The 25,781-nt window shown below is 40.5% G+C and overlaps 1 protein-coding gene across 6 annotated transcripts in view; it reads right to left on the bottom strand.

Annotated features, from left to right (window-relative positions):
• Positions 1 to 25,781, bottom strand: part of ETS1 (ETS proto-oncogene 1, transcription factor) — a 191,995-nt gene that overhangs the window by 69,332 nt on the left and 96,882 nt on the right. For 2 of the 6 annotated variants that reach the window (XM_020963816.2, XM_078147110.1), the window contains exon 1: positions 17,965 to 18,519. The exons of the other annotated variants lie outside the window; for them this stretch is intronic. In XM_020963816.2, the coding sequence (XP_020819475.1) occupies positions 17,965 to 18,046 (82 nt within the window). In that variant the 5' untranslated portion in view covers positions 18,047 to 18,519. Of the gene's footprint in view, positions 1 to 17,964; positions 18,520 to 25,781 lie in introns of those variants that run through there. 6 annotated transcript variants of the gene reach the window in all.

Raw genomic sequence — 25,781 nt, 5'->3', positions numbered from 1 at the left:
TCTACCTGCCCCTGTTAACTTTTTCAAAGTTGTAATCTGCCAACCATGAGGTAGCATGGAGTAGTAGATAGAAAGCTGTCCTTGAACCCAGGAAGACCTGCAGAGAAAAGGCTGAGCTAAATTGGTAGAAAAGCATTTCCTCACTGGGTAGTTTGTGCTATAGATAAAATCACCCCTGTCCAGTCCCTAGCCCTAATTTACAGCACAAAGCAAGGTGCTTTCTGGTTTAAGAATCTAAACTCCAGGAGAGTTAGGGCTGTTTCTTTGCTTTTGTATCCCTGGTATTTAGCGTAATGCCTTGCACATAGTAGGAGCTTAATGATTAAGAAGTAGGAGCTTGTTGATTGCTTCCCTTCTTTCAAAGCCCTAACTCAGGGGCCACATTCTTCATATGAAGTCAACCATGATTTCCTCAGACGAAAATGATCTCTCCTTCCTCAAATTATCATAAAGCATTTTGGATTTCAACTTTCGCCCTCATCATATTCTATCTGGTATATACTTCTTAATGTATATATCGTATGCCCTTTATTAAATTTTAAGGTGCATGAAGGTGTTAAAGAATTCATCCACTACTATTACTTAAGTGAATTCTTTAACAAAGGTAAGGACTCGTTTATTTTTTGTCTGTGTATCCCCAGTGACTGACACACAGTCAGCGCTTAATAAATGTGTCTTGATAATTAGAGCAGGAGCTGTGTGAGAATTTTCACATGGATTTTTTTTTTTTTGACTCTCACCTTAAAGTAGCCTGGTGTGTTTACGGCATCAGCTTTCAGAAACACAAAAGGCCATTCCCTGGATAAGACTATTCATGGAAAAGTTGAAAAATAGCTGTTTATTATGAAGAGAAGTTATGGGCAATTGGAGTTTTGACTCATTTCTGTTCATCATTCACTCTCTACACCAAGCCATCAAGCCATACAGCTGATAGAAACCATGTGTCTTTGGCTCAGGAGTCTAATTATATGATCTTGTTTTTTTCAAAGTAGGTATTCCATTCATTGACCATTGCCTGAGGCCTCTTAAGAATGTGTAACTGGCTCAAAATTTCAGTGATTCCACCTAATCCCTGCAGAAGAGCACAGAGGGAAGGGAAGGACAGGGTGATACATTCATGCTCCCAAGGGGAACTTCTGAGAATCCAAAAATAGATGAATTTTTTTTTAATCCCCAATTAAATTGGAGGTTAACTCTGGGTCCATCAAGCAGACGCTGATTCATTCTGTGTGTTATGTTTATATATTTTTTCAAACATTCTTCTTGTATCAAGAGTCCTTGTTTGTACACTCCCTTCTCTTGGAGGAATATTAGGCAAAGACTGAATTCCTAACCACTTTCTTCAGCTTCTCAATCTGGAAAATGGGGAAGGAGGGAGGGGCAAACCACCAACTCTGACAGAAGACAGAAATTGAATTTTGAAATGTTTTCTCCCTCTACTTGAGCTCCTTCCTCTTCATACCACAGACCCCTAAGGTAGATTTTCTTAGGTATACTGATTTTTTTTCTTCCCATGATAATACAGGACCTAAAACATGGCCTGTCTCACAAATGAAATCTCACAGTATATCCTAAGAACTTCACATTCCCTCTCACTTCCCTCACATTCCCTCACACTTCCTTCTCAAATCTTGTCACTTCCCTTCACCAAAAACTCCAGCAGCTCCCTACTGCCCCTAGACTAACATACAAAGTCCTCCATTTGGTAATTAAAGCCTCAACAACCAGGCCCCAACCGACCTTTGCAGCCTTGTTATCCAGTATATTATTCTGCTTCATACGCTCTATGGCCCAGCCAAATTATTCTTGCCTTACCTCCCCCAGGATATTTTGTCTCCAATCTCTACTTCCCCATCCTACCCCCAACACACATACACACATTGGCTGTCTCCCTGCCTGTAATGTGCTCCCCTCCTCACCTCCCTCTCAGATACCTCTGCCTCTTAGAACTCCTAGTTTTCTCTAAAGTTTAACTCAAGTACCATCTTCTACATGAAGCCTTTCCTGACTGCCCCAACTGGTAGTAGCTTCCCTCCAAATTACATTGTATATATTTGATATATTATTTCCCTTAAGTGAACTTGAATTCCTTGAGGGCAGGGACTCCCATTTTTGTTTCTGTATACCTGGCACCTTACATAGTATCTGGCACACAGTAGGCACTTAATAAATGCTTGTTGATTTCTCAAATAATGAATAAACCAGAATCTGGGAGCAGTTTAGGAACCATTACTTGGGGGCTATAGTACAGATCACAAACACTAGGGCATAGAATGGGTATGATGAATCTTTTGCTACTGGAAGGAGGCAAGGAAAATGGTAATGTTGAAGTACTGTCTCCCAAGGTGAAGGACCGTATTTCCAGTGTACATGATTTAGAGAGTTTACACGTATTTCTCACTCCCACTCTGCTCTCAGCCCCAGGGTACTGCATCCTTCCTTTATTTAATAATGCTCAGTTATCATCAAGGACTCTCAGCGCTTGACAAGCATTAACTCTCTCATTCTCTCTCTCTCTCTCTCTCTCTCTCTCTCTCTCTCTCTCTCTCTCTCTCTCTAAGTTCGAACTTTGTTGCATTCTCTTCCTTGTCCTCCTTTGACAAGGTGAGACATAATGTCATGGATATGACTAAAGTGAGTCAGCCAAGGCCAGAAGCAGGACACAATTGTCCTGGCACCAGGGCTATAAAAAAAACTGCTGAGCAACAAGTGACTGCGGTGACCCAAACAACAGCATCCCCTCCCCTACTGCCCACCCATGCTCAGGGCAAGCAGCATGAAAGGTACCTCATTCAACTTTTCAACAGGGAATAGGATGAGGTAGAAAAGACCTCAGAACATAAAGTTTCTGGGAGGGTAGGGAAGACTACGAGACACCACCCCAATCTTAGATCAGGAGAAAGGGGCCCAGGGCACCTCTGAGAAGGCCCACCTTAGAAGATGAGATCAGGGTGAGACCAAGCTGGAATGAGAATGGTCCAGATGAGGTGGAGCTCAACACCTGGAATCTTTAATTATTTGTGTTCATCCTCAGAAGGGATAGCAGTGAATCCAGAGTTCAAATTCAGCTTCAGACATACACTAGCTGTGCCTGCTGGGCAAGTCACTTCACCATTCACTATCTTACTCCTCATTTGTAAAACAGAGATAATAATATCATCTACTCCCAGTGCTGCTGTGAGACTCAAATGAGATAATAACATATGTAAAGCCTTTGCAAACCTCAAAGTTGTATATAAAAGCTTACTATTACTAAGCAGGCATTTGGCAGACTGCATAGAGTTCTGGACTTGACACCTGGAAATTCTGAATTCAAATCCGATCTCATAGAGGGTGACCCTTGGCAAGTCACTTAACTTCTCTGTCAGCCTCAATTTCCCCATCTGTACAATTCTGATAAATCTGGCCTCCGATGCTTACTAGCTGTGTGACCCTGGGCAGATCAGTTAACCCTGTTTGCCTCAGTTTCCAGATCTGCAAAATGAGCTAGGAGAAGGAAATGGCAAACTACTCCAATATCTTTGCCAAGAAAATCCCAAATGGGATCATAAAGAGTCAGACACAGATTCAACAATAACAACAAAAATTCTGATAATAACAGCACCTCCCTCTTAGGGTAGTGGTAAGGATCAAATGAGAACTACATAAATACTATCTAAAGTACCCCAAGTACTGCTATAGCTCTCTAAATTTTATCACCCTAGGGCAAGGCCCCAAGCACCTTACCCTAGTTATAGCTCAGAAAGATTAAAAAGAGATCATCCATGGTAGGGTAACACTGCCAAGGCCACTGCATGAAATGTTTCATGAAGGAGATGGTCAAAGCAGTTTAGAGCAAGAAGCCTGCTATGACCCAGCTTAAAACACACACACACACACACACACACACACACACACACACACACACATTTAACTTTAGCAACTTACTTCTTAGTTGAAAAACACTAAACCAAAACCTTTCCCCTCCTTCACACTTAGCGGAGAGCCACCTCTACTTGCCGGCCAAGACAGGGTTGGCAACTTCCTCCTAATTTTGTAAACATTTTATGGTATTTAAATTTTGTGTGGTATCTTCAAAATACCACACAAACTGGAAAGATTCTGCTATTCAGGTGAAGTACCCAAGCCAGAGACAACCAGAAGTATTACAAGCTTCTCAGGGCTATGTGTGCAGCCAAGCTTCCATATAATGTTAAAACTGAGCTCTGCAAGAAACAGGCATAAGCTGGAGGAATCAATCAGTCTATCAACAAATACTGATTAAGTGCCTTAGTAGCAAGCACTGTGTCACGGCACTGAAAATACAAAGACAGAAATAAAACAGTCCTTGCCCTCAAGGAGCTTTCATTCTCTACTTCTGAGCTACTGACAAGTATCTCCTCAGCAAAAGAGTATTACTATTTAATCATTTTTCAGTCATTTCTGACTCTTCTTGACTCCATTTGGATTTTCTTGGCAAAGATACTAGAGTAGTTTGCCATTTCCTTCTCCCGCTCGTTTTACACATGAGGAAACTGAGGCAAATAGGGTTAAGTGACTTGCTCAGGGTCACAAAGCTAGTAAGTGTCTGAGGCTGGGTTTGAACTCAGGAAGGAGAGTCTTCCTGACTCCAGGTCACTCTAGACACTGGACCACCAACCTGCCCCAGTAGTTATCAGTCAAATGAGATGTGAGGAAGAAAGGAAATGTATCTACTAATTGACAAATCTCATGGATATCATATGTTTGATTTTAGGCAACTAGTTATTCAGGTCAACAAGCATTTACTAAGCCCTTACTATGTGCCAGGAAGTGTGCTAAACACCAGAAATACAAATACAAGCAAAAAGAAGACAGCTTCTGCCCTCATTGTTGCTGTTGTTGTCCTACATTCTCCAAAAAGACCGTGACATCTGGGTGGTGATGCCATGACATGCAAGTGAATTGGATTGAAGTGAGGCAGGGCTGTGCAAAGTCAGCAGCCTCACTTTCACCTCCAGAGCCATCTGGGTCCAGTAGCAAGATACCGATCAGGATGACTAGAGATGGTCTGGGATGCAGTGGGAGACCTTGACCCTTTTAAGCTAAGGTCTTTAATAGGTCTCAGTTTGACTGAGGCAATGCCAGTTCTGGTGATTAAGGATTAATAAAATGAAGCGAAGAATGGCCTCTATTACCTAGTTTTAAAAAAAGTGCTTACATTCTAATGGAGGAAGACAGCACATAAAAGGGATGAAAAGGGAGAGGGGGGGAGAAAGAGAGAAAGTACCCACAAGGGTGGAGGCATCTTCCATGGTAAGAAGGCTGCTAGAACATGGAGAAGTCCAGAGAGTCGGGAGCAAAACAGAGGGGAGGAGTAAAGAAATGAGCGTGGCTAGCCTGGGAACTTCCTCAAAATGGAGGCTCTAGAAGGTGCACAACACACCATGCTAGGCATAATAAGAATTCTCATTTGTGTGGTGCTTTAAGGGTCACAAAATCCCTATGATGGTGATGGTACAAGTACTATTTTACCCATTTTACAAATGAAGAAACTGATATAAGTTAGATACCTTGCCCCGATCACAGAAGGAAGTTGAAATAATCCCTTTCACTCTAAGAGCACCACTCTCTGTGTGCCACCACACACTGCCTCTTAAAAATACAACTTATTAGTGAAGACTCTCCTAACACTATTTAAGTTAAGCCTTAGGGGACCTGGTACTTCTAAAGGAAAAAGGGACTGGCCCAGAGGTGGGGAACCTGCAGCCTTAAGGCCACTTGTGGCCTAAAGGGTACAGGTATCCAAACCCTGGACTAGACAGTAAAATAAAATCCCATACCAGTCCTGCATATGAATCAGGCCATAACAGTACACAGACGTTATGAAGAGCAATGTTATCTGTGTGCATCTCACATGCCTAACTCCCCCAGCTGAGGCAAAACCAAGGCAGGCAGAACAGCCTCCTTGAGACACACTCAGCCTTCTCTGAAAGAGTGGGGGATGGATTGGTTCCACCTCATGGACCACTGCCACCCTAGCCAGCACAGGCCTGATTCAGGTATATCCTTCTGCTAATAGCCCAAGATGCTGTCCCCCAACTCACTTGATTTCTCAAGGGAAGCAGCTAGCAGGAATGGTTTAGACCAGAGTGCATTCTCATTGTAGGAGGGAGATGTTTATGAATGGGGCTGTGGATAGGGAGGGATACAGCTTGCATGAAATAAGCTAATTAGCCAGATCACATGGCCAGCCCTAAGCATGCAGCTGGGTTGGCTGCATTACCTTTCTGGACCCCTAAACTACAGCTCCTTCCTCCAGACCAGACACAGCAGCTGAGTCGTTTCCTCCTCAGTTTAAAAGCTCGCTTTCTAATAATCCATTGCCTAAAGCTACTGTGGCCACGGCTTATGGAAAAAAAAAGGGGGATGCAATTTTATAGGGGGTGGAGGGGAAAGAGAGAAAATGTACAAGGAATCAGGAGAAGGGAGACACACTAGACAACATACATCAGCATCTGCATTTAAAAAGCACTATATTAGGGACCTTATACTGTTTCAGGGGTTGCAAACTTTCAAGGCTGGTACACTGAGTATCCACTTATTTACTCCTTCAGGATTCATGGAAGGTTGATGTTGAAGGCAGGGAGAGGGAGAAGAGAAGATAGCAGTCACTCATAGGTCATCTCTTTATAAATCTTACTTCTCTTCCCCCAATCAAGCTGATAAGCCAAACCTATTGGAAAGGGTACATAAGGAACATCTTGAGGGAACATTTCCCTTAGAATCTTACTAAGAAGGGAACCTCCTTAGTTTTCCTATCTGTACAATGAAAGAGTTTGGAATACATGATATTGAGTATTTCTTCCAGTTTATGATCCTGTAATCCTATGGGAATAATAATACCTGTATAAGTCTCTCACAGCATTGCTATAAAGGTTAAAACTTTACATAGGACTGGGAAATGTCTCAGTAAATGTATCACTATCAATTCTGTAGAATTATGCAAATAAATAGGGATTATCCCTCTCCTAATTAATTCAAATCCAGCTTAGAAATACATATAGCACTCTTTAATGTAGAAATACTTGTAGCACACTTTAATAAAACATTAATAGAAATGTTTTGTGGGAGGCTCTATCTTAATTAGATGACTAAATGTTTTTCTGAACTTAGTTGATTCTAACATATGCATGTCGCCAAAAGTTGACAATAATCAAGGAGAAAAATTCCACCTAATTCTATGCTTATTTAAATCCCTGATTATTCAAAATGGAACTTGACTATGATGTACAACATAATAGCTAATATCATATAAACTTAGGGGCACATAAAGATCTTGGAACATGACTACATTGTGTTCTTTTACAAAGAAAAGAGCTATTAAGCATCACACAGTGCAGGGCCCAATGGATTGGGAGTTAAAGGTCAGGTTTGAATCTATTTTCTGCCATTTACTACCTGTTAGATATTAGACAACTCAATTTTAACCTCTCTGGACCTCAGTTTCCTCATCTACAAAATGAAGGGGCTGAACTCAACAAATTTTAAGATCACTTGGGTTTTAAGTCTATGTTTCTGTAATTATGTTGTGTTAATTCTAAATTGGACAAATGAAAATATATATCTTAAAATAACAAAAGTCAAGTGCATGTAAGCCCTTTCTTACAAAATCACATGAGATGATTTACTGGATTTTTTCATTTTAAAAAATCCAATTTAATAATTCACTAATTTCTCTGAAAACCTAAAAGGGAAATGCTGAATGCAGCCACCTAATAATGTATGTATTGCACTAGCACATATATAACATTTAGGAGAGTTTCTATTTCCTTATCTAAGATCCACTTCCCCATTTGTGCCTTGACACTACTTGCCAAAATTAGTGGTATCCCACCAAATTTAGTGGTCATTCTGATAACCTGAAAAATAAGCTTAAAATCTTCTTGTATCTACTGATTTAATCATATTACCCACTTCTTAAACTTTCCTCAATTATCCTTGTCATAAAGACTGAACTCATCCTTAGCTTGAAATGTTTTCTGTACTGATGCAGCTCATTAAGCTCCCTTCCAACCATATTCACTATCTACTAGTATAGTAGATCAGCCAATCAATAAGCATCCACTAAGCTCCTATTATGTGCCAAGAACCATGCTACACGCTGGGGATACAAAGAAAGGCAAAAGGAGTCTTTCTGTCAAGCAGCTCATGGTCTAATGGGAGAAACAACACGCTAACAAATATATACAAACAAGTTGTGTACAGGACAAATTGGAGATAATGAACAGAGGAAAGACACTAGCATTAAGGTGGACCAGGAAAGGCTTTTTGTAAAAGATGAGATCTTATCTGGGACTTGAAGAAAATCACCTTTCCCTCCCTGCTATCAGATTGTATCCCACACTTATTTATCATCATGGAATGCTAGAACTGGGAGAGACCTAAGAGATCACTCAGTCCAACCCCCTAACTGAAAGCATTCTTACCACATGACTCCCTCCTTTTCCTTCTCTGCCAACTACCTCCTTCAAAAGCTTCCTGGAAAATCCCATTTCTTCCATGAAACTGCCCTCTCCCATTAAAGTAGCCTGAACACTCACATATCAGAGGTAGAAGTGAGGAGGTGAGAAGCAAACCTGCCCTGAATTAAAAATAAATATGAACAGTCTGCACCCACATTTGTTTTTCCTAAATTTCAACAATATTTCCATAGATCACTCCCCACACACCCATCCCTGATTCTGGCATATTTTTGGCAATGGAAACATCTGGAGGACAAGGACCATGTCTTATCAATTTTTCTGACCACACACTTCTATGTGGTGGGGGGTTTATGGAGGGGATGATTATAGACAAGGACATTTAAGTTATTTAGTGTCCAAATATCCACGTAGCTAGCATTAGAACTCAAAGTCAAATGTAATGCTGGGATTCCAGAAACTGTCCAGAAACTCAGATTTGAAATCTTGCCTCCAAATCTTTCCATTTTATACTAAAAGGAAAAGGTTGAGAGGGGGCAGTAATTGATGCTTTTACCGTCTTTAAAAAAATTTTTTAAAAAAGACAGAGATGTTCCTATACTGCTTAAAGTGACATTCAGTGTTCTCCATAATGGTGAGAAAAAAAAATCTAGTTGCATTCACTAATGTAATAATTATATTTCCCCTTACTCAACACTCTTCATTTTCACACACAAGGCATGCAAAGGGCTTACTGTTCACCCACAGAAACTCACAGAGTAAATATCAACGGTTTTGCACGACTCCACAAAGCTGCCAAGGTTTCAAATGCTTCAAGTGAACTTTCTTGAGGTTTTTAGCCGTTTCTTTTAAAAAAAAATGTATTCAGGTGCTGATAGATATTATATTGAACTGCAAGTATACTTAAAAATATAACTCATGATCAGGGTATTAGGGGAGGAAGAAGGAACCACCCTCTTATTTCAACTGTCACAGCACCTCAACTTTGCCTGTATGGACCAAACAGAAGAGAAGCCAAGGTTGGGGGGAGGTTCCCAAGTTAGATCAGTGGGTCACCAAGATCTGAAACCCAATAACCTAGAAGTTAAAAATGTTGCTTTGGTCCTAGAAGCAACATCTAAGATAGTATTTCACAATTTCTAGCGTTGGAATGAAATGCTACAGAAAAAGACAACTGGGGAAAATTAACATAGCAACAATAACTTCCATTTGGGTTGTTAAGTGATGAGTTTTGAACCCAAATAGAAAAAATTGGAAAGTACCTGGGGAAAATGTAGGAATGGGCCAAGGAATCAATAAATATTTATTGTTTAAACAACAATATTTTGAATTAGGCTGTAAGCATGGCCCCTTGCCAATAAAACTGGAACGGCTTCAACCTTTACTGCAGATAAATTTCTTTTATCTGCATGAAGATTGGGAAATACACAATGGTTTTAGAAAATAGCAAAGCATCTAGTCCCAAAGCATAGGTGAAGCAGTCAATTTTGTCACCTTTGTGTCCTTCTCTGAGGACAAAAAATCCAACTTGGAAAATCCCCTTATGAGTTTTTAAAAGGAATTTATTTTCACTCAAAGTAGAAAAAAAAATGAAAAAGCAATTACAGAACCATGGCAAGGAAAAATTCTAGATTTGGGAATTGTCTTGTTATCCCATTAGGTTGGAAATACCATCAATAGGCCTAGATGGCTATGGACACAAATATTAGTCATCTTGGGGATTCCCCCATCTCTGGTGAATGAAACATAGGTACAAGTCCTTTGGGAGCCTGTAGATCAACAAACTTCTCTCTCCTGTGATGATTGCATAGGCCATAAGATTTGTTACCATTTGGAAATTTAAAATGGAAATGGAAATATGAAGCATTTTCTGCCAGCACTTAGTCAAATTGTTCCACAGTTAGAAAGGGTGGATCTCTCATTAAGCTGGGGAAAACAGCTCAGAAAAGTAGGTAGCCTGGTATTGTGGAAACCAGGTTCTAGAGTTAGAGTTAGAGGCCTTGGGTTCAGGTCTTGTCTCTGATACTTCCTGTGTGATCTGGGGCAAGTCGTTTAACTCTCCCATGCCTTGGTTTCCTCATCTGTAAAATGAGATGCTGGGGCTAGATGGTTTTGAGATTCCTTCTGGACTTAAATATAAGATGCTAGTACTTGACTCTAAAGTAAGTCACCAATGAAAAGCATTAAGTAGATCCTTTTTTATTCCACTGGCCCTTATGACTTTGTTTTTTTTTTCTTTATTTCTGAGGGGGTTGAGGTTGAAGGATGAGGGAAAATAGGGATAGGGTAGCAAGAAAAAACAAAAGAAGAAGAAGAAGTTGATTGGAACATCTTTTTTTAAATGAAGAGAACAGAAGGAAAGCCAGAAAGAACTAAAAACAGGCAGAGCAGCTTTGAAAGTTATAGATTGAAGTTACTAAATGCTTTAGAAGAAAAGCAAGCTGTTCGTAATAGAGAGCTACAGTTTTGTGTACAATTCTCTTCTTCTATTCTACTAAGTGTATGGAAATGCCCATTTTATTTGGGGTTTGTTAAGTTCAGAATAATTTTTAAAAAAGTTTTATTGGTCTTTGTATGTGATATGCATTTATGTGATGTCTAGGACCTACTTGTACATGCACATTTACATATAGAAATAGCATGCTAGACATAGAGTCAAGAAAGCTTAGGTTTGAATCCTACCTCAATTAATCAATAAGAAGGTATTAAATGCCTACTAGGTACCTGGTACTGTGTTAAGTATTCAAGAAAGAAAGAAAGAAAGAAAGAAAGAAAGAAAGAAAGAAAGAAAGAAAGAAAGAAAGAAAGAAAGAAAGAAAGAAAGAGAGAGAGGAAGAGAGAGAGAGGAAGGAAGGAAAGAGGGAAGGAACTCCCTTTTTTTCAAGCTTAAATTCTATTTAAGGAGACAAAATAAATATGACAACCCTAACAATTATCAGCTGTAACTCTGAACAAGTAATTCACCTCTCTGATCCTCAGTTTCTTCATCTGTATAATGGGGATAATAATACCTTCAGGGCCTACATCAGCAGGGTATTGCAAGGCTCAAACACAAAACATTTTGCTAAGCTTAAAGCATGACATAAATGCAAGTGACGCATATAAGTGCCAGTTATTGCTAGCAAAATAAGTGTTGAGGGACTTCCCCTTTTCAGCTAATGCTGTCTTAACCCCTAGAATTTGCCTTTAAAGATGATACAGATATGTGTGAGCCTGATTTCCAGAAAGAAAGACAGAGCAAAACAGCAAATACAGCTACATTCATTCTCCCACAAATCCTAAGAGGTACAAAATGTTTAGGGAGGAATAAAAGGCCATCTGATGAGGGAAATGATGGAGAAACTGATGTGCCTCTCCTGCCGCCCAAAGTCTCTCTTGACTGAATGTACATGTCTAAATCTCCAGCGAGGGACCTCAGAATATGAAGGTTCTTAAGACTCAGGAGACATATACACGCAGCCCTGGAAGTGCACGGCATCACCTTCCCACCTGTGAGACAGCAAACTGCATCTGGAAGTCATTGAGAGAACATGAGCATTGGTTCCCTGCCTTGTGATCCCAGGGAAGGGCTGTTTGGACTTTTAAGTGTCTTCCTAATGCAACACATCTGGCTTCCACGGCTCTGGTACAGCACAAGGAACAGGTCACCTCACCAAGCCTTCAGCAATGTTCGAGAAATAATAAGGAAATCAAGTTTGGCTAAATGGGGCCATGTTGTCACAGGAAGCATTTAGGATGGAAGAGAATTCCTACACATTCCCTAATCCCCTGAAGCACCAAGCAGGCATCATTACCTCCTTCCCTGTTACCACTCTCCCACCCACCACCTCTCTTCTTCATACTGGTTTTCAGAATTGTTGAGATTAAGGTAACCCTTCTGTTTAGAGTATATGTCCAGCACTTTCTGCCTCTCATAAATAAGAAGAGGGGAAAGCCCCTCCTAGGGGCTTCAAGATGCCCTAAATGTGAGGGTCCAGGAGCCATCTCATCAGGGGCAATTGCCCCATTGCCTCACTGATAAATATTTATCTATCCCTCCAGCTATGTGACAATATACTCAGATTCTGGATAATAAGATTTTTAATTTATCCAAGTAGTATAGAAAGGGGAGAAATTGCCTAGGTTACTTACAACTACAGCCACAGTGGATTTATCTGGGACCTGTAAAGTAACAGAGACTCCCTTACTGTCTAACGTCTGGCATAAACAAAGCAGCAGTTCTCACTCACCTCCACTGCCCCCCATGGTTTGGAGGGCCAAGGGGGATGGGAGATTGATGAGGTACAGAGAAAACTGCTGGGGGGGGGCGGGGTTGGCAAGAAGGGGGTCTGGGTGGACTCTGATTGTCTGACTGAGGGGCTTGGTTTGTTTCCTGGTGGGAAGTGATGCTCCTGCAGGGGTGGTCTGGCCTCTTTAAAGGGAGAAAAAAAAATAACTTACATAGACAAAAAACAGCAATACAAACCAACCAAAAATTCCAGGAATGCAAGTTCTGCCAACCAAATAAATAAATAAAATGAGATGCCTCATAATAACTGGACATGGTGCATTTCTCAACCTTGAGAAACTCAAATACTCTAGTTTAACTAGTCTTTGCCTTGCCTGGGCAATCACTTCTACTAGGAATGATGGATCTAGCTCAGGCAACCTTTTAACCATAGCGATCAGAGCATTTTGAGGTATAGCTGAGGCTCTCTCTGGTTAACAGAATTTGCTCAGGTGAGTTAAAAAAGTAAAGCTCCATAAGGCAGAGAACCAAGTCGCCAAGACTAGGATAATAAAAGGTCACCATGATGTGTCTATTCTTCCTTCTCTTTCAAATGGGGAATGAATAGAAGGCAGCCCCAATGGAACTACCAATGAAATGATAATGATAATAATAATAGCATTTATATAATGATTTAAGGTTTGCAAAGCACTTAACAAATATTATCTCATTTTATCCTCACAACAACCCTGGGAGGTAGATACCATTTTTATCTTCATTTTACATTTTTGAGGAAACTGAGGCACAGACAGGTTAAGTGACTTGCTCAGGACACAAAGCTAGTAAGTGTCAGAGGTCAGGTTTAAACCCAAGTCTTCCTGACTCCAGGTTCAGCACTCTATTCACTTTGACACTTTTGAAATAGAAGAGATCTTAGGAGAACAGAGATTAAGAGACAGTGAATGAAGCCCTACACAAAGAATCACCAGTCCCCAAGCTTTTCATACTTGAAGAAATAGAAGTATGAACCACTCTGTTGAATTCCTACCCATCCTTAAAAGCCCAAATCAAATGTCACCTTCTTCACCAAGCCTTCCCTGAAGAATACCTGTGAATAACCAGGAAGCCCTTCAGACCTCACACAGCACTTCATAATTCCGAGGAACTTGTCACATAAAATTGTGCTTTATAGTTACCTATATAGTTTCTATCTTCTGTTAGTGGAAAGCAAGCTCCATGATAAGACTTTGCCTTATCTAAACTTTGTACCTCTCCTAGCGACTAGCATAGAGCTTTCCACACAGGATGTTATTAATGACAACTCTCATTTATAAAGAGCTTTAGGGTTTGTAAAGCACTTTTCTCATAACCATATTGTGAAGTAGGTGTTAGCATTTAGCAGACTAAGATTCAAACAGATTAAGTGGCTTGTCCAGGGTCATAAAACTATTAAGAGCTGGCACTCAGTCCCAGGGTACTACTTAGCATGGTTTCACTGTGCGTCTGCTACCAATGGCCTTGGATGAAACAGGAGAGGCATCACCATCTAATTCCTATGGATAGGATTCAGTACCACAGAAAGCAAGACATCTTACTGGGACTGCTTCTCTTTGTTGTCCATCTCCAGAGAAAGGTAAGAACTAAGTAGGCTTAGGGAGCAGCACAGAGGAGAGGAGAGAGAGAAAGAGAGAGAGAGAGACTTTCAGCTGAGGCCATCTCTCTTTTTTTTTAATTTTAAGATGAGTAAAATAGCTCAAAAGTCTAAAATTAAAACCTGAGCTCTTCTTTAAGTTCCTATAGTCATCTTAACTGGGGGTGGGGAGGCGAGAGATGATAGAAATGAAGGGGAAGGAAAAGTAGGATGAAATATCATAGAAACTTATTTATTTATGATTATTATCTTTACTACCATAGATGTAAACTTAAAGGAAGTATCTCCTTTTCACTACATGAAGTCCTCAAGAAAGTCACAATTGGAGTGTTGCAATCTGAAGGGAAAAAAGAAAAGGTCTTCTTTATACTTGCCAAGTAAATCCAGTTCTACCAGTATTAGTAACTATACTTGAAATTCTCTAAAATCTTGTGAGGATGCAATAGGAATGGAGAAGTTGAGGCACCACAAGAGTGAATTAAGAACATGTCAGTTAATGACATTGGGCAAAGTTCCAGCAGAAACAGAGCTCAGACCTTCTGACCAGTGCCAGCACTCTACCCATTTCACCACACCATTCCATATGTTACTGTATTCTAGGACAGTTCTTATTGAATAAATTTAACGAGATAAAGCTACAAAACTAAGTATACCTCCAAACCTAAGAGAAGCAATGCCACAAAGAAGCTCTCCTGATAAATATTTAAACCACCGCTGTGGATACAAAGAAGCCTGTCTAGCCCTGCCACTACCGTGAGAAGAGAAGTTAAACTTTAAACCAAAGTCCTATATGGTCTGATGGGCAAAGCAAATCCTTGCTCATGCAAATGCTTCTTCCCCACCCCCCAACCCCCCACTGCCAACACACACACACACACACACACACACACACACACACACACACACATACACACACCCCACAAAATAGACAGGCATTCACAACCAGCATTTCTTCCAGTATTTGTACTTGGAAGGCCAAATCCGAATAAAATTTCTTTAACTGAGAGACTCTCAGCGGTGGATCTAATGTTAGGAATTGTAGTGAGCAAGCACCAGGATCGGTTAGAGCTAAGCATCAGGAACTCAGGAAGCTGGTGCTCTTCTACATTTACTGGTTTATTGAGTGACCTTGGGTAAGTGACTTACCTTTTCTATGCCTCCACTTCTCTGTGGTATGAGGGCAATGTTGATTAAAGAAGCCACTCTAAGGTTCCAAAACGGAATGCACTGTTTACATATAAATTATTGTTATATTTTGTACAATATTTGTTGTACCTTTATGCAAGAGATTGGTAGAAACCAAATCACATTATGCTAAATTCTAAAGGGTTGTCCAAATCAGTTTTTGGGGGGATAGAATTTTGCTGCATTAAATATTGTTTAAAATAAATGAGGCTGTAGCTTGGAAATCTTCTTAAGAGAAATTGTCATTGTAATTACATAAAATGTGATGGAATTTGACTTGTGGTTCTTCAAAGATGTCTTTTATTTAATCCCCACAAATCAAGTAGCATTGACTACTCCCGTCTTATGGGTGGGGAGACAGAGGATAAAGAGGTTATTATCATTATTATTATTAGTGCAAAATTTACTTTTAATGGTAGTAGATGGAGTAAAAGCTCCCTACCCCTCAATTTCATCTATTGTACCACAAATCTAAGTATGTTTAATACTTGTAATTAAGATACTAAAATTATTTCTTCAGGTCTTTCCCCTAAGTGTGGCATTTGCTATACCATTTCCATTCTTGACACTTATATAATACATTGCAGGTATATTTCTCTTATTTATCAATATTTTGTTTCAACTCTTGTTCTGTCTCTATCTCAGTCTATTCCTTCCACTCCACCTCTGTTTCTCTGTCTTCTCTCTCTCTCTCTCTCTCTCTCTCTCTCTCTCTCTCTCTCTCTCTCTCTCTCTCTCTCTCTCTCTCTCTCTCTCCTCCCTTCCCCCTCTGTCTCTCTCCCTGATTCCATCTATCTCTGTCTCTTACCTCTGTCTGACTGTCTGTCTCTCTCTCTCTCTCTCTCTCTCTCTCTCTCCTTCTCTCTCTCTCTCTCTCTCTCTCTCACACACACACACATACACACTCACACACACACACACACATATACACAAAATGACCAGGAGGATTTGTATTCAAGCTGTCATCCATCATTTTACCTTGTGCTCTCTGTCATTTATATCAGTTAGCATGAGTAGAACCTATTCTAGCTCCCTCAAAACTTGATAACCAAGTCAAAAAAAAAATGCAGCTATCAAAGAGACTTCACTTTCCAGTTGTGCCTGCATCAGTGTGCCTTCCCTGTTTTAATCTCAGTACTGCTGCAGTCAGGATGCCTCCTGGCATGGAATACTGGTCATTTTATTTTTCTTTATGGGCGAATCTCTACCTAACAAAAACATCACAGTTAAATCAACTTGGTTTGGGATTGCAAGATTAAATCTAGAGAAATGGCAACACTTTCCTTATGACAAAAGAAAGAAATGTTATCATAGGCAAGTAAGTAGCTCAGTTTATTATTGACAACCCAAAACATCAATAGCATGTTATTGTAATCTTTTTTTTTTCCAAAAAGCACCATCTCTCCATTTCTTTTCTCTTCCCACTCTGAAACCACTAACCCTCAAGTGATAGTCAAACTCTCTGGTTCTTCAAAGCAAGCATTTTTCTCTCTCAAACTCTGTTTTCCAGAAGTCCAGTAATGGGATGTAGTTAGTTAAAACCCATCAGTGCCAAAACTTACACGTCCAAAAGAAAATGAAATTCCCCTCCTCCCCCACTCCATTTCAAATAGTTTTCAAAGCAAAAAGTTGGACAACATCAAGTCAAAGACCCAAAATCAGTCTCTTTCATTTTTCCCCTTCTCTTTCTCCAATGCATTACTAGTCCCAATAGCGGTAACATTTTGGTGCCAGGAAGGCTTTCTAGGGACACAAAATTAGGTGATGGACTAGGAAAATTAGTAAAAATGTGTGACCTCAAGTGAAAGGTCAGAATACTTTCAAAAGTTCCTCCTATCTCCTCACTTTCATTCCAAAAGGAAAAAGAAAGAAAGGGAGGGAAAGTAGCTAAATAGAAAAGAGATGTGACACAGGCCATCACTAAGGCAGGGGGAAATCTGAATTTTTCTTTCAAGTAGGCCAGATTGTCTTTCTGCCCTATTCTCTAGGGCCTTCAAAGTTAGCGTCTACACCATCCCCGGTATCCCCCAACAGGCAATGTCAGTGAAGGGCTGACCCCCTACTACAGATCCCATTTCTCACAAAAGTTTAAGGAACAGGAACATACTTCCGCAGCACTAAATAGGGAATGAGGGGGGCAGGGAGGGAATCATATAAGATGCCCCCTCCACACACACACACACACACACACACACACACACACACACACACACACACTCACACAGCTGTGAAAATAACTGTCCCTAGGGAGAAGTACCGGGTCCCAAGCCCACCAACCATCTTTCTTCTCCTCCCTGTCCATTAGATCAGCATCCCAAGCTTCTGCAGAAACACATGGGAGGTAGAGGGACAGGGGGGTTGGAAGGGGGTAGGATTGGTGTGGTAAAAGATAAAAAAGAATGGACAAACATACAAAGAGGCTTCCCCACTTCACCGGTTGAGGCCAGGAGCATATGGGGGCCTGGCCAGTCACCACTCACCGGGGGAAGGGAGAAGCTCCAGGTCCACTTTCTCTGTCTTGATGATGGTAAGAGTCGGCTTGAGATCGACGGCCGCCTTCATGGTGCCAGGGAATGGGGACAGATCAGGTTGTAAAGAGGATGATTTCCCCCCCTCTTTATTGGGGGGAGGGGGTCAGAATCAAGGGGGAGGGAAAGGGATAGAACCCGTTTCTCTCCAATCTCAAGTTGGGCTGGCTTTCTCCCCAGAGGAAGGTCCGCGCCCCTGCACACTCTCTCCAGGGAAAGTTGGCACTTGGCGGAGAAGTGAGCGCGACCCTCTCTCTGTCCCTGGCTTGCTTTCGCTCCCAATCCCTCTCTCGAGTTCCCTCTCTTCCTCCCCTCTCCGCCTCCGGCGGCCCGGCTGGCTGGCTAGCTGGCTCGCCTCGCCTCTCCTCTCCTCTCCGTCTCTCCCTCTCTCTCTTTCTCTCTCTTCCCTCCCCTCCTCTTTAGGGCGTTCCTCCTCCGGGCAGCGCTCTGGTTGTAGCAGCGGTTCAATCCGTCCCGAAGCTCAGGGCCAGCCAGGAAAGCTCTCCCAGGCTGCGAGGGAGGGAGGAGGGAGGAGCCGAGGGGCGGAGCAGAGCAGGGGGCTGGGCCCTCATGGCCGGCCAACCAATCCCCCCAAGGCGGCCAAAAGTGAAAGGAAAGGTTGCGGATCAAGAGAGCCAGCCCGGGGACACTCTGGTTGGGCTGGGCTGGGCTGGGCTGGGTTGGGCTGGGCCGGGCCAGGCTGGTCCGCGCGCTCTGCTGCCCGCCAGCCCGCCGCGGGTCCGGTTCCCGGTTCCCGGTTCCCAGCTTCTTTGAGACACTAAAGCACTTGCACTTGAGTGGGAAGCTCCCTTCAGGAGCGAGAAAGCCCTGGATCAATACAATTCCTAATGAAAAGGCGGGGATGAGCTGTTCGTGGAGAACCTCTGGGCGGGGAGGAGATTTCACCTCATTTCAGGAAAGTACATTTCATTCCCTGCATGCATTCTTTAGGGCTTTGTCACCAGTAGTAGACGCACGCCAGGGATTGCCCCCAAACGCTACACATACTTTAACAATGTGTGTTGATCAATCAGTCATTCATAAAGACTGAGACACAGGACGTGAGGCATGTGGTTGAAGGACAGTGCATTCAGGCAACAGAGCCTGGAGCCAATGTCCTCAGAGCACTTTACAAATATGAATTACAGCCTTCTGGTGACTCAGGGTTTAGGGTTATGATTCGGAAGGTGAGTTCATTCTTTTGAAGCCTAGGAAGGATACTTTGGGAAAGTTCACAGGTGGCTTGCTTTAGCATATGCAATGCGCCCTTTACCCCCCAAAGCTCTTGATTTCACTTTTCTAGTAAAGGCAAACCCAGAAGTGGTTCAGTGATTTTTTGTTCTAGTGTCAGATAAACACAAGAAGTACCCCCCCCAAGTCATGTATAGAATAAATAGGGTCCAAACTGGAAATCCAGCTCTTTTTCTCCGTTAAAAGAAGTTACCTCCAACTGTCCTGTGGACGGTTATGGTTTATTTTTTCTAAAATTATTCTGGTTTCTAATTATTATATCATTTCGCTCAATTTCAACTTTTTCTTCACAAGTCCATCTCCTTTATGTTAGGTCGTTCCGCATCCCTAAAGTAGGCATGCTATGTTAGGACGCCACAGTTCCGAGATTTTTGCATTTCCGGACCAAATCACTCACTGACTTTCAGCAATCACAATATGCATCACCTTTCAATTAGGAAACTGCAGACTCTTGATAAGATAATATCCCATTTAATTCATGATTGAACACTGTTTTAAGGTTACCATAATTCTACATGGTTTATATTAATAAATTACATGTCTAGTGCTTTAAATATTAATATCGCCATTTTACAGAGGAGAGAAGTGAGACTCAGAAACGATAAATTACTTTCCCAAGGTCACATAACTGTCAGAGCAGGTATGTGAACTGAGCTCTCAGCTAACTCCAAGCATAACATCCCAAAGCATTCATTTCACCTGAGCAATGGGTTGTTAGGCCTTATACAAATATATCGATAGAAAGATTAATCTTTGTTTAACTAAAATTTGTTTTTAGGTTGACCTGAACAACTTCAGAGAGAACTATTTTTAAAACCATTTCCTGATTTCCATACATATTATGTGAACTTCAACCATCTAACAACTGTAACCTTTCCTCTGTCTCTTATAAGAAACATACCTCTTTTACCTTGATCTGAAACCAGTCTGGTCTCCTCAAAGCATGAGTAATTTGCAGATTTCCAACAGCAAATCAGTGGTGGATTCAGGAATAGAATACAAATGTCTGGCTGACCCCTATTCTCACCACTATATTACACCCCCTCCAATGACCAGAGAGAGACATTTGCAAGTGGAAATCCTGGTTTTTGAAGGACAAAGTCCATGGCAATTCATCTGTGTTTCCAAAAGGTATGAAAAAACAATACTGGTCCCCAGATGACAAGAACAGACACTTTCTCATTCTGGGAAAATATGGGAAAAACAGCTGATGAATGAATTGGATATGAACAGGGTGGAATGTGCTTTATGGAAAACAGCCCTGAAACAGCATTGACTTACTAAATGAATACAAAAGCTGAGGAACACAACGCTATTCTTAGCTAGGAGGGATTTTTGTGTTGTTCTCCCATTTGTAGGAATGGTAACAGTAATCAGAATAAATGATGGGATTCTTACATCCATATATGAATGCTTATTTCCCTATTTATTGTCAAATAAAATTTCTGAAGCTTATCTCTTTTTTTAAATTCCCCAGTAAGCATTTAGATTCCTAAGAGAATTTCCCTGGCTAGAGATTTCTTGAGAAATATAAGGTTAAAAATAACAACAAACAAAAAAAAATCCTGGTAAAAAGATCTCATAAAACCCTACCCTACTTAAATTCTGAACATCTCTCTTCTGGAGGGCAAGATCTGTATTAATAAGAGTTGACATTTCTATAGAATTCTAAATTTTGCAAAGTGCTTTATATGCATTATCTTACTTAAGCTTCATAACAGCCTTGTGATATAGATATCACAAGTATTATTATCTCCTTTATATATGAAGAAGATGAGACTGAAAGGTTAAATGACTACACATTTGATCATATAACTAATAATTGTCAGATTTGAACCCCAGTCTTTCTGACTCCAAGTTTAACACTCTATTCATTATGTAAGACTTGCACTAATTTCTCAATAGTAGGCAACTCATAAGACTAAGGGACCACCTTTTCTGTCACCCAGTCCTGAAGCAAAGAGTTTTACATTTGTGACTATCCAAGCAAAGAGGTAATACTTGAGGGAACAGGTATGAATTAAAACCCATATTTTGATAAGCAGCTTCTATTCAAGATGGTACTCAATGAAGACTCAGATTAAAAATAAATGTCCTCTCCTTTCGCAAGCTATATGTGTCACTAACTGAGACAGAAATATTTTCGTTTTGTCATTTAACCAAGAGATGCCTATCTCAAAAGTATATTATTATAACATATTTGACTAATAAAACTTATTTGTACTATTGTGATATATGATGCTATGATTGGACTGGACAATAAAAATTACTTCTGTCTCTTTTTGTAAATCTAACTCAACTTTTCTGAATTCTCAAGATTTCAATGACATTTAGGTTAACTGTCTATATAATATGATAAACTAGGTGTCACAGAAAATCATGGAATATAAGGTAAGGCCAAGCCATACCTTAGCAAGGAATACCCTCCTTAGCTTCAGATACCTTGGTTCAGTCCCCATCTCTGCTAGGGTCCACCAATGTTGAGTCTACCCAACCAAAGAAGATTAGGTTGTTATGCAAAGGACCTAAAGGTCTGATTCACCATAGCTTAATCTGGCAGCTAGGTGGCCTAGTGTATAGAATGCTTGATTTGGAGCAAGGAAGACCTAAGTCTGAATTCTGCCTCAGATAACTCTGTGACCCTGGGCAAGCCATTTAACCTCTTTCAGACTCAATTTCTTCATCTGTAAGACTAGGATAATGATAGCATGTAATTCACAGAGTTGTGAGGATCAGATGAGAAAATATATAAAATTCTTTACAAACAAAGCACAATATAAATGCTAGCTATTATTATTTCTAGACTCTTTTCCTGTAATTTGAAACAGAACAGAACTTTCAATTATGTCCAAATTATTGGTTCCCAACCTGTGGGCCTCATGGGGTTATGGTAAGGAATATATATATATATATATACATATATATATATATATACATATATATATATATATATATATATACACACACATATATATGCATAAGCACACCAAGGAATATTTTAATCTATATTTAATGCCAATAAAATTTTCAGTGTTGATGCGGCCACAAACATGCGAAGCTCTGTAAAAACTGTTAATGGTAAAAAGAGGTCTCTATGCTTGAAAAGTGAATGGAATTGTTCAGTCTTGTCCAACTCTTTCTGATCCTATTTGGGGTTTTCTTGGCAAAGACACTGGAGTGGTTTGCCATTTCCTTCTCTAGCTCATTTTACAGTTGAGGAAACTGAGGCAAACAGGGTTAAGTGACTTGCCCAGGGTCACATAGCTAAGTAAATGTCTGAAGCCAGATTTGAACTCGGGAAGGTAAGTCTTCCTGACTTCAAGCCCAGCGCTCTACCCAATGCACCACTTAGCTGCCCTTATTGTATGGGAACTGCTGTCCCATTCTATCATATTCACTCAGGTCCTAATTCAGGATGTGACCATTACTTGTCCTTCAGTTTCTTTCTTTGCAAAATAGGGATAATTTTATCTCACTTTCTATCTGCTTCAAGTGGATATCCCAAGGATGAATTAGGTTTAAAATAGAATATATATTCTAGAAGATACTCAGGGAAAAAAATAACAATAGGGGAAGTAAGGCTTTATTTTTTAACATTCTTTAAAACTGATGAGCATGAGAGCCAAATGCAGCAGAAACAGTGAAATATAGCCAAGTACAGAAACTCTCTAGAGTCATAACATCATGTCTGACCAGGTCAGGAAAAGGATGCCAGAGGAGAGATGCTAATTTTAAGTGTCTAGCAAACAACTGCCATTAAAAAATGCATCTGTAAAAACATTAAGCACACAAAGATTATAAATGACATATATTTTCTTTAGTTCTCTCATCACCCTCCTAAATAGTTGTATTACAAGATTAAATGTAAAAACTTATTTCAAAAGGTCATTTAAGATGGATTCTTCCGTTTCAGGACAAAAAAAAAGCATCTATAAGTTCTTTGATTATGTCTAGGGCTTGAACTTCACCAAACTGAAGAATCTCTGAGCTTTAGCTTAAAATGTGGCACATTATTGTAGTTAGGTGCAAAAAAAACCAAAAACATTTAGACCACTAACCGTTGATCCAAATTGAGCTTATTATGACTCACAGATGTCAATTTACTGGTATAAATGCAAGATAAGAAAAAAAAAAGTCTTATTAACAACCTGTCCAAGCTGAGTTGCTACATTTGTGGTTGTCTTTCTCTGAGAAGACGCAACAGTTCCTGTCATGTACAGAAAAAGGGAGCAGAGCTTTGAGTTTAAAATGAGTTGTTTCCATGTGACAGGTTTGGTCAATTAACCAAGCACATTATGGAAGGAAAACTGTGTGGTGTTTGAATACCTATGGTTGTCAGGTAACAACAAAATGGAGATTCTAAGAGAGGAAAGAGTATTAGAATAAATCTTAAACTGAGCTGCCAAACACACACACACACACACACACACACACACACACACACACACACACACACAGCCTAAGGGTTAAGACAAATGTGTGAGTCAGGAAGAATCACTTTACTATCTGATGTCATAACCTCATCTCTGCTTTCGAGATGATAACCCTTGCCTTTCCCTACTACGTTTATTTGGAAGGTAGCATAACAAGTATAGGGGTGATTTTCTTTTTATGGAGGAGAAACACCAGAAGCCATTTCTTCTTCCAAACTATTCTTGATAAAAAACAAACTGCAGCACTGGTTAAATCCACAAGGACTCGCTCACACCTGCCTTTGTGGCCATCCTCCCAGAAAGCAGCTAGATCTATCCCTTCACCTAAACTGTCCCTTGACCCCTCTCTGTGCAGGAAACGAGGGTCTTTATCCAGAATACAATCTGTGCCTTTCCTCTGTGAGCTCCATATGGCTTACAGCTCAATCCTGGCTTCCTGGAAGCATCCCAAAGACAGACAGCCTCACGAGGAATTTCAGGACTCCTAGCCTGGAATTAGAGAGTTATCGAGGTGTTTCTTTAAAAGTCAGCATTTTTTTAAAGAGAAAAGCGGTTGTTTGAGTTTTGCAGGGTGATTCTAATCTATTATAGTCCATTGTTTTTTGCCCTGTTGGAGCTGTGTTCTTGAGTTGTAGCTTCTTAGGTCAGGAAGGAACCTCAAAGGGAAATAAGTAGCATTCACATAACACCTACTATGTGCTGGGTACTATGCTAAGTGCTTTTTACAAATATTATCTCCTTTGATCCTCACAACAACCCTGGGAGGTAGATGCTGCTATTATCCCCATTTTACAGTTGAGGAAAACAGAGGTTAAGTGACTTGCCCAGAATCATCCAGCTTGTGTCTGAGGTCGAATTTGAACTCAGATCTTCCTGACTCTAGATCCAGCTTTCTATATACTATACAAACCAAGGTGCCTATCTATTCAAGGTGATCATCTATTCCAAATACCTAATTTTATAGGTAAGGAAACTGAGGACCAAAGAGGTGAAAGTGGTCACACAGTTAATTAGAAGAAAAGCTAAGACTAGAAGCCAGCTCTTTCAAGTCTATAGAGTGTATAGTAAATAGATTGTCAGGCTTGGAGTAAGGAAGACCTAAGTACACAGACTGCCTTAATCACCTACAGACTGTATGTCCCTGGGCAAGTCACTTAACCTCTGAGTCTCAGGTTCCTTTTCTATAAAGTGGGGATAATCATGGAATCTTGTTAGGTTCCTCTATAAAATGGGGATAACAACAGAACCTACCTCACAGAGTTCTTGTGAGAATCAACTGAAAATATATACATATATATATGTATGTGTGTATAATATACACACATACACACATATACATACATATGTGCACAGAGAGAGAGGGAGAGAGAGAGAGAGAGAGAGAGAGAGAGAGAGAGAGAGAGAGAGAGAGAGAGAGAACGAGAACATTCTTTGCAAACCTTAAAAAGCTAGCTATTATTAACATTATTCCACTCTGGTTTTGAAGAAAGCATTGGCACATCAGAAACTACTATCTTTCAGCTAAATCTGTTACTGGGCGGAGTTGAAACAAGGAGCAGGACATGATTTACATAGAAAGAGAAAGATGATTAGCCTCTCAATTTATAGAAGCCTAACAATTCTTTCTGCACTGTACATGCTGTCTTTTGGTGAGTATAATTCATGACACTCACACTGTCATTCGTAGAGGGAAGGAAGGAGCAGAGCATACACTTGAGAAGGAAGGTCTGGACTGCCTCTGTTGCTGTCTGCAGATTCTTTTGACTATAATTATGAACCATTCAACTACATCTGCAGTCCCAACAATGTGGGATGGATCTGTCTAATCCCTAGTCCAAGCAGCATTTGAAAATCCTCTAGCTCAGACACAACTTGTCACTCTTGCAATGAATAAGAATATCCTGACCAAAAGACAAGATCATATACTAAACAAGACTATGACCTTGATTGACAGAAACCCACAGGTTTCCTTTCAACCTAGTTTCAGATTACCTCCATAAAGCAGATTGAGCACATGTCCATGTAGCTAGGGCACTGAACATGTTTTCCTCAGGTGACAAGCGATTCATGCTCCCTCCCATCCAT

The sequence above is a fragment of the Phascolarctos cinereus genome, unplaced genomic scaffold, assembly GCF_003287225.1.
Source record: "Phascolarctos cinereus isolate Bilbo 61053 unplaced genomic scaffold, phaCin_HiC Scaffold_726;HRSCAF=1367, whole genome shotgun sequence".
Lineage (NCBI taxonomy): Eukaryota > Metazoa > Chordata > Mammalia > Diprotodontia > Phascolarctidae > Phascolarctos > Phascolarctos cinereus.
The sequence above is the reverse complement of the archived record's forward strand: the minus strand, read 5'-3'. Positions and strand labels throughout refer to the sequence as shown.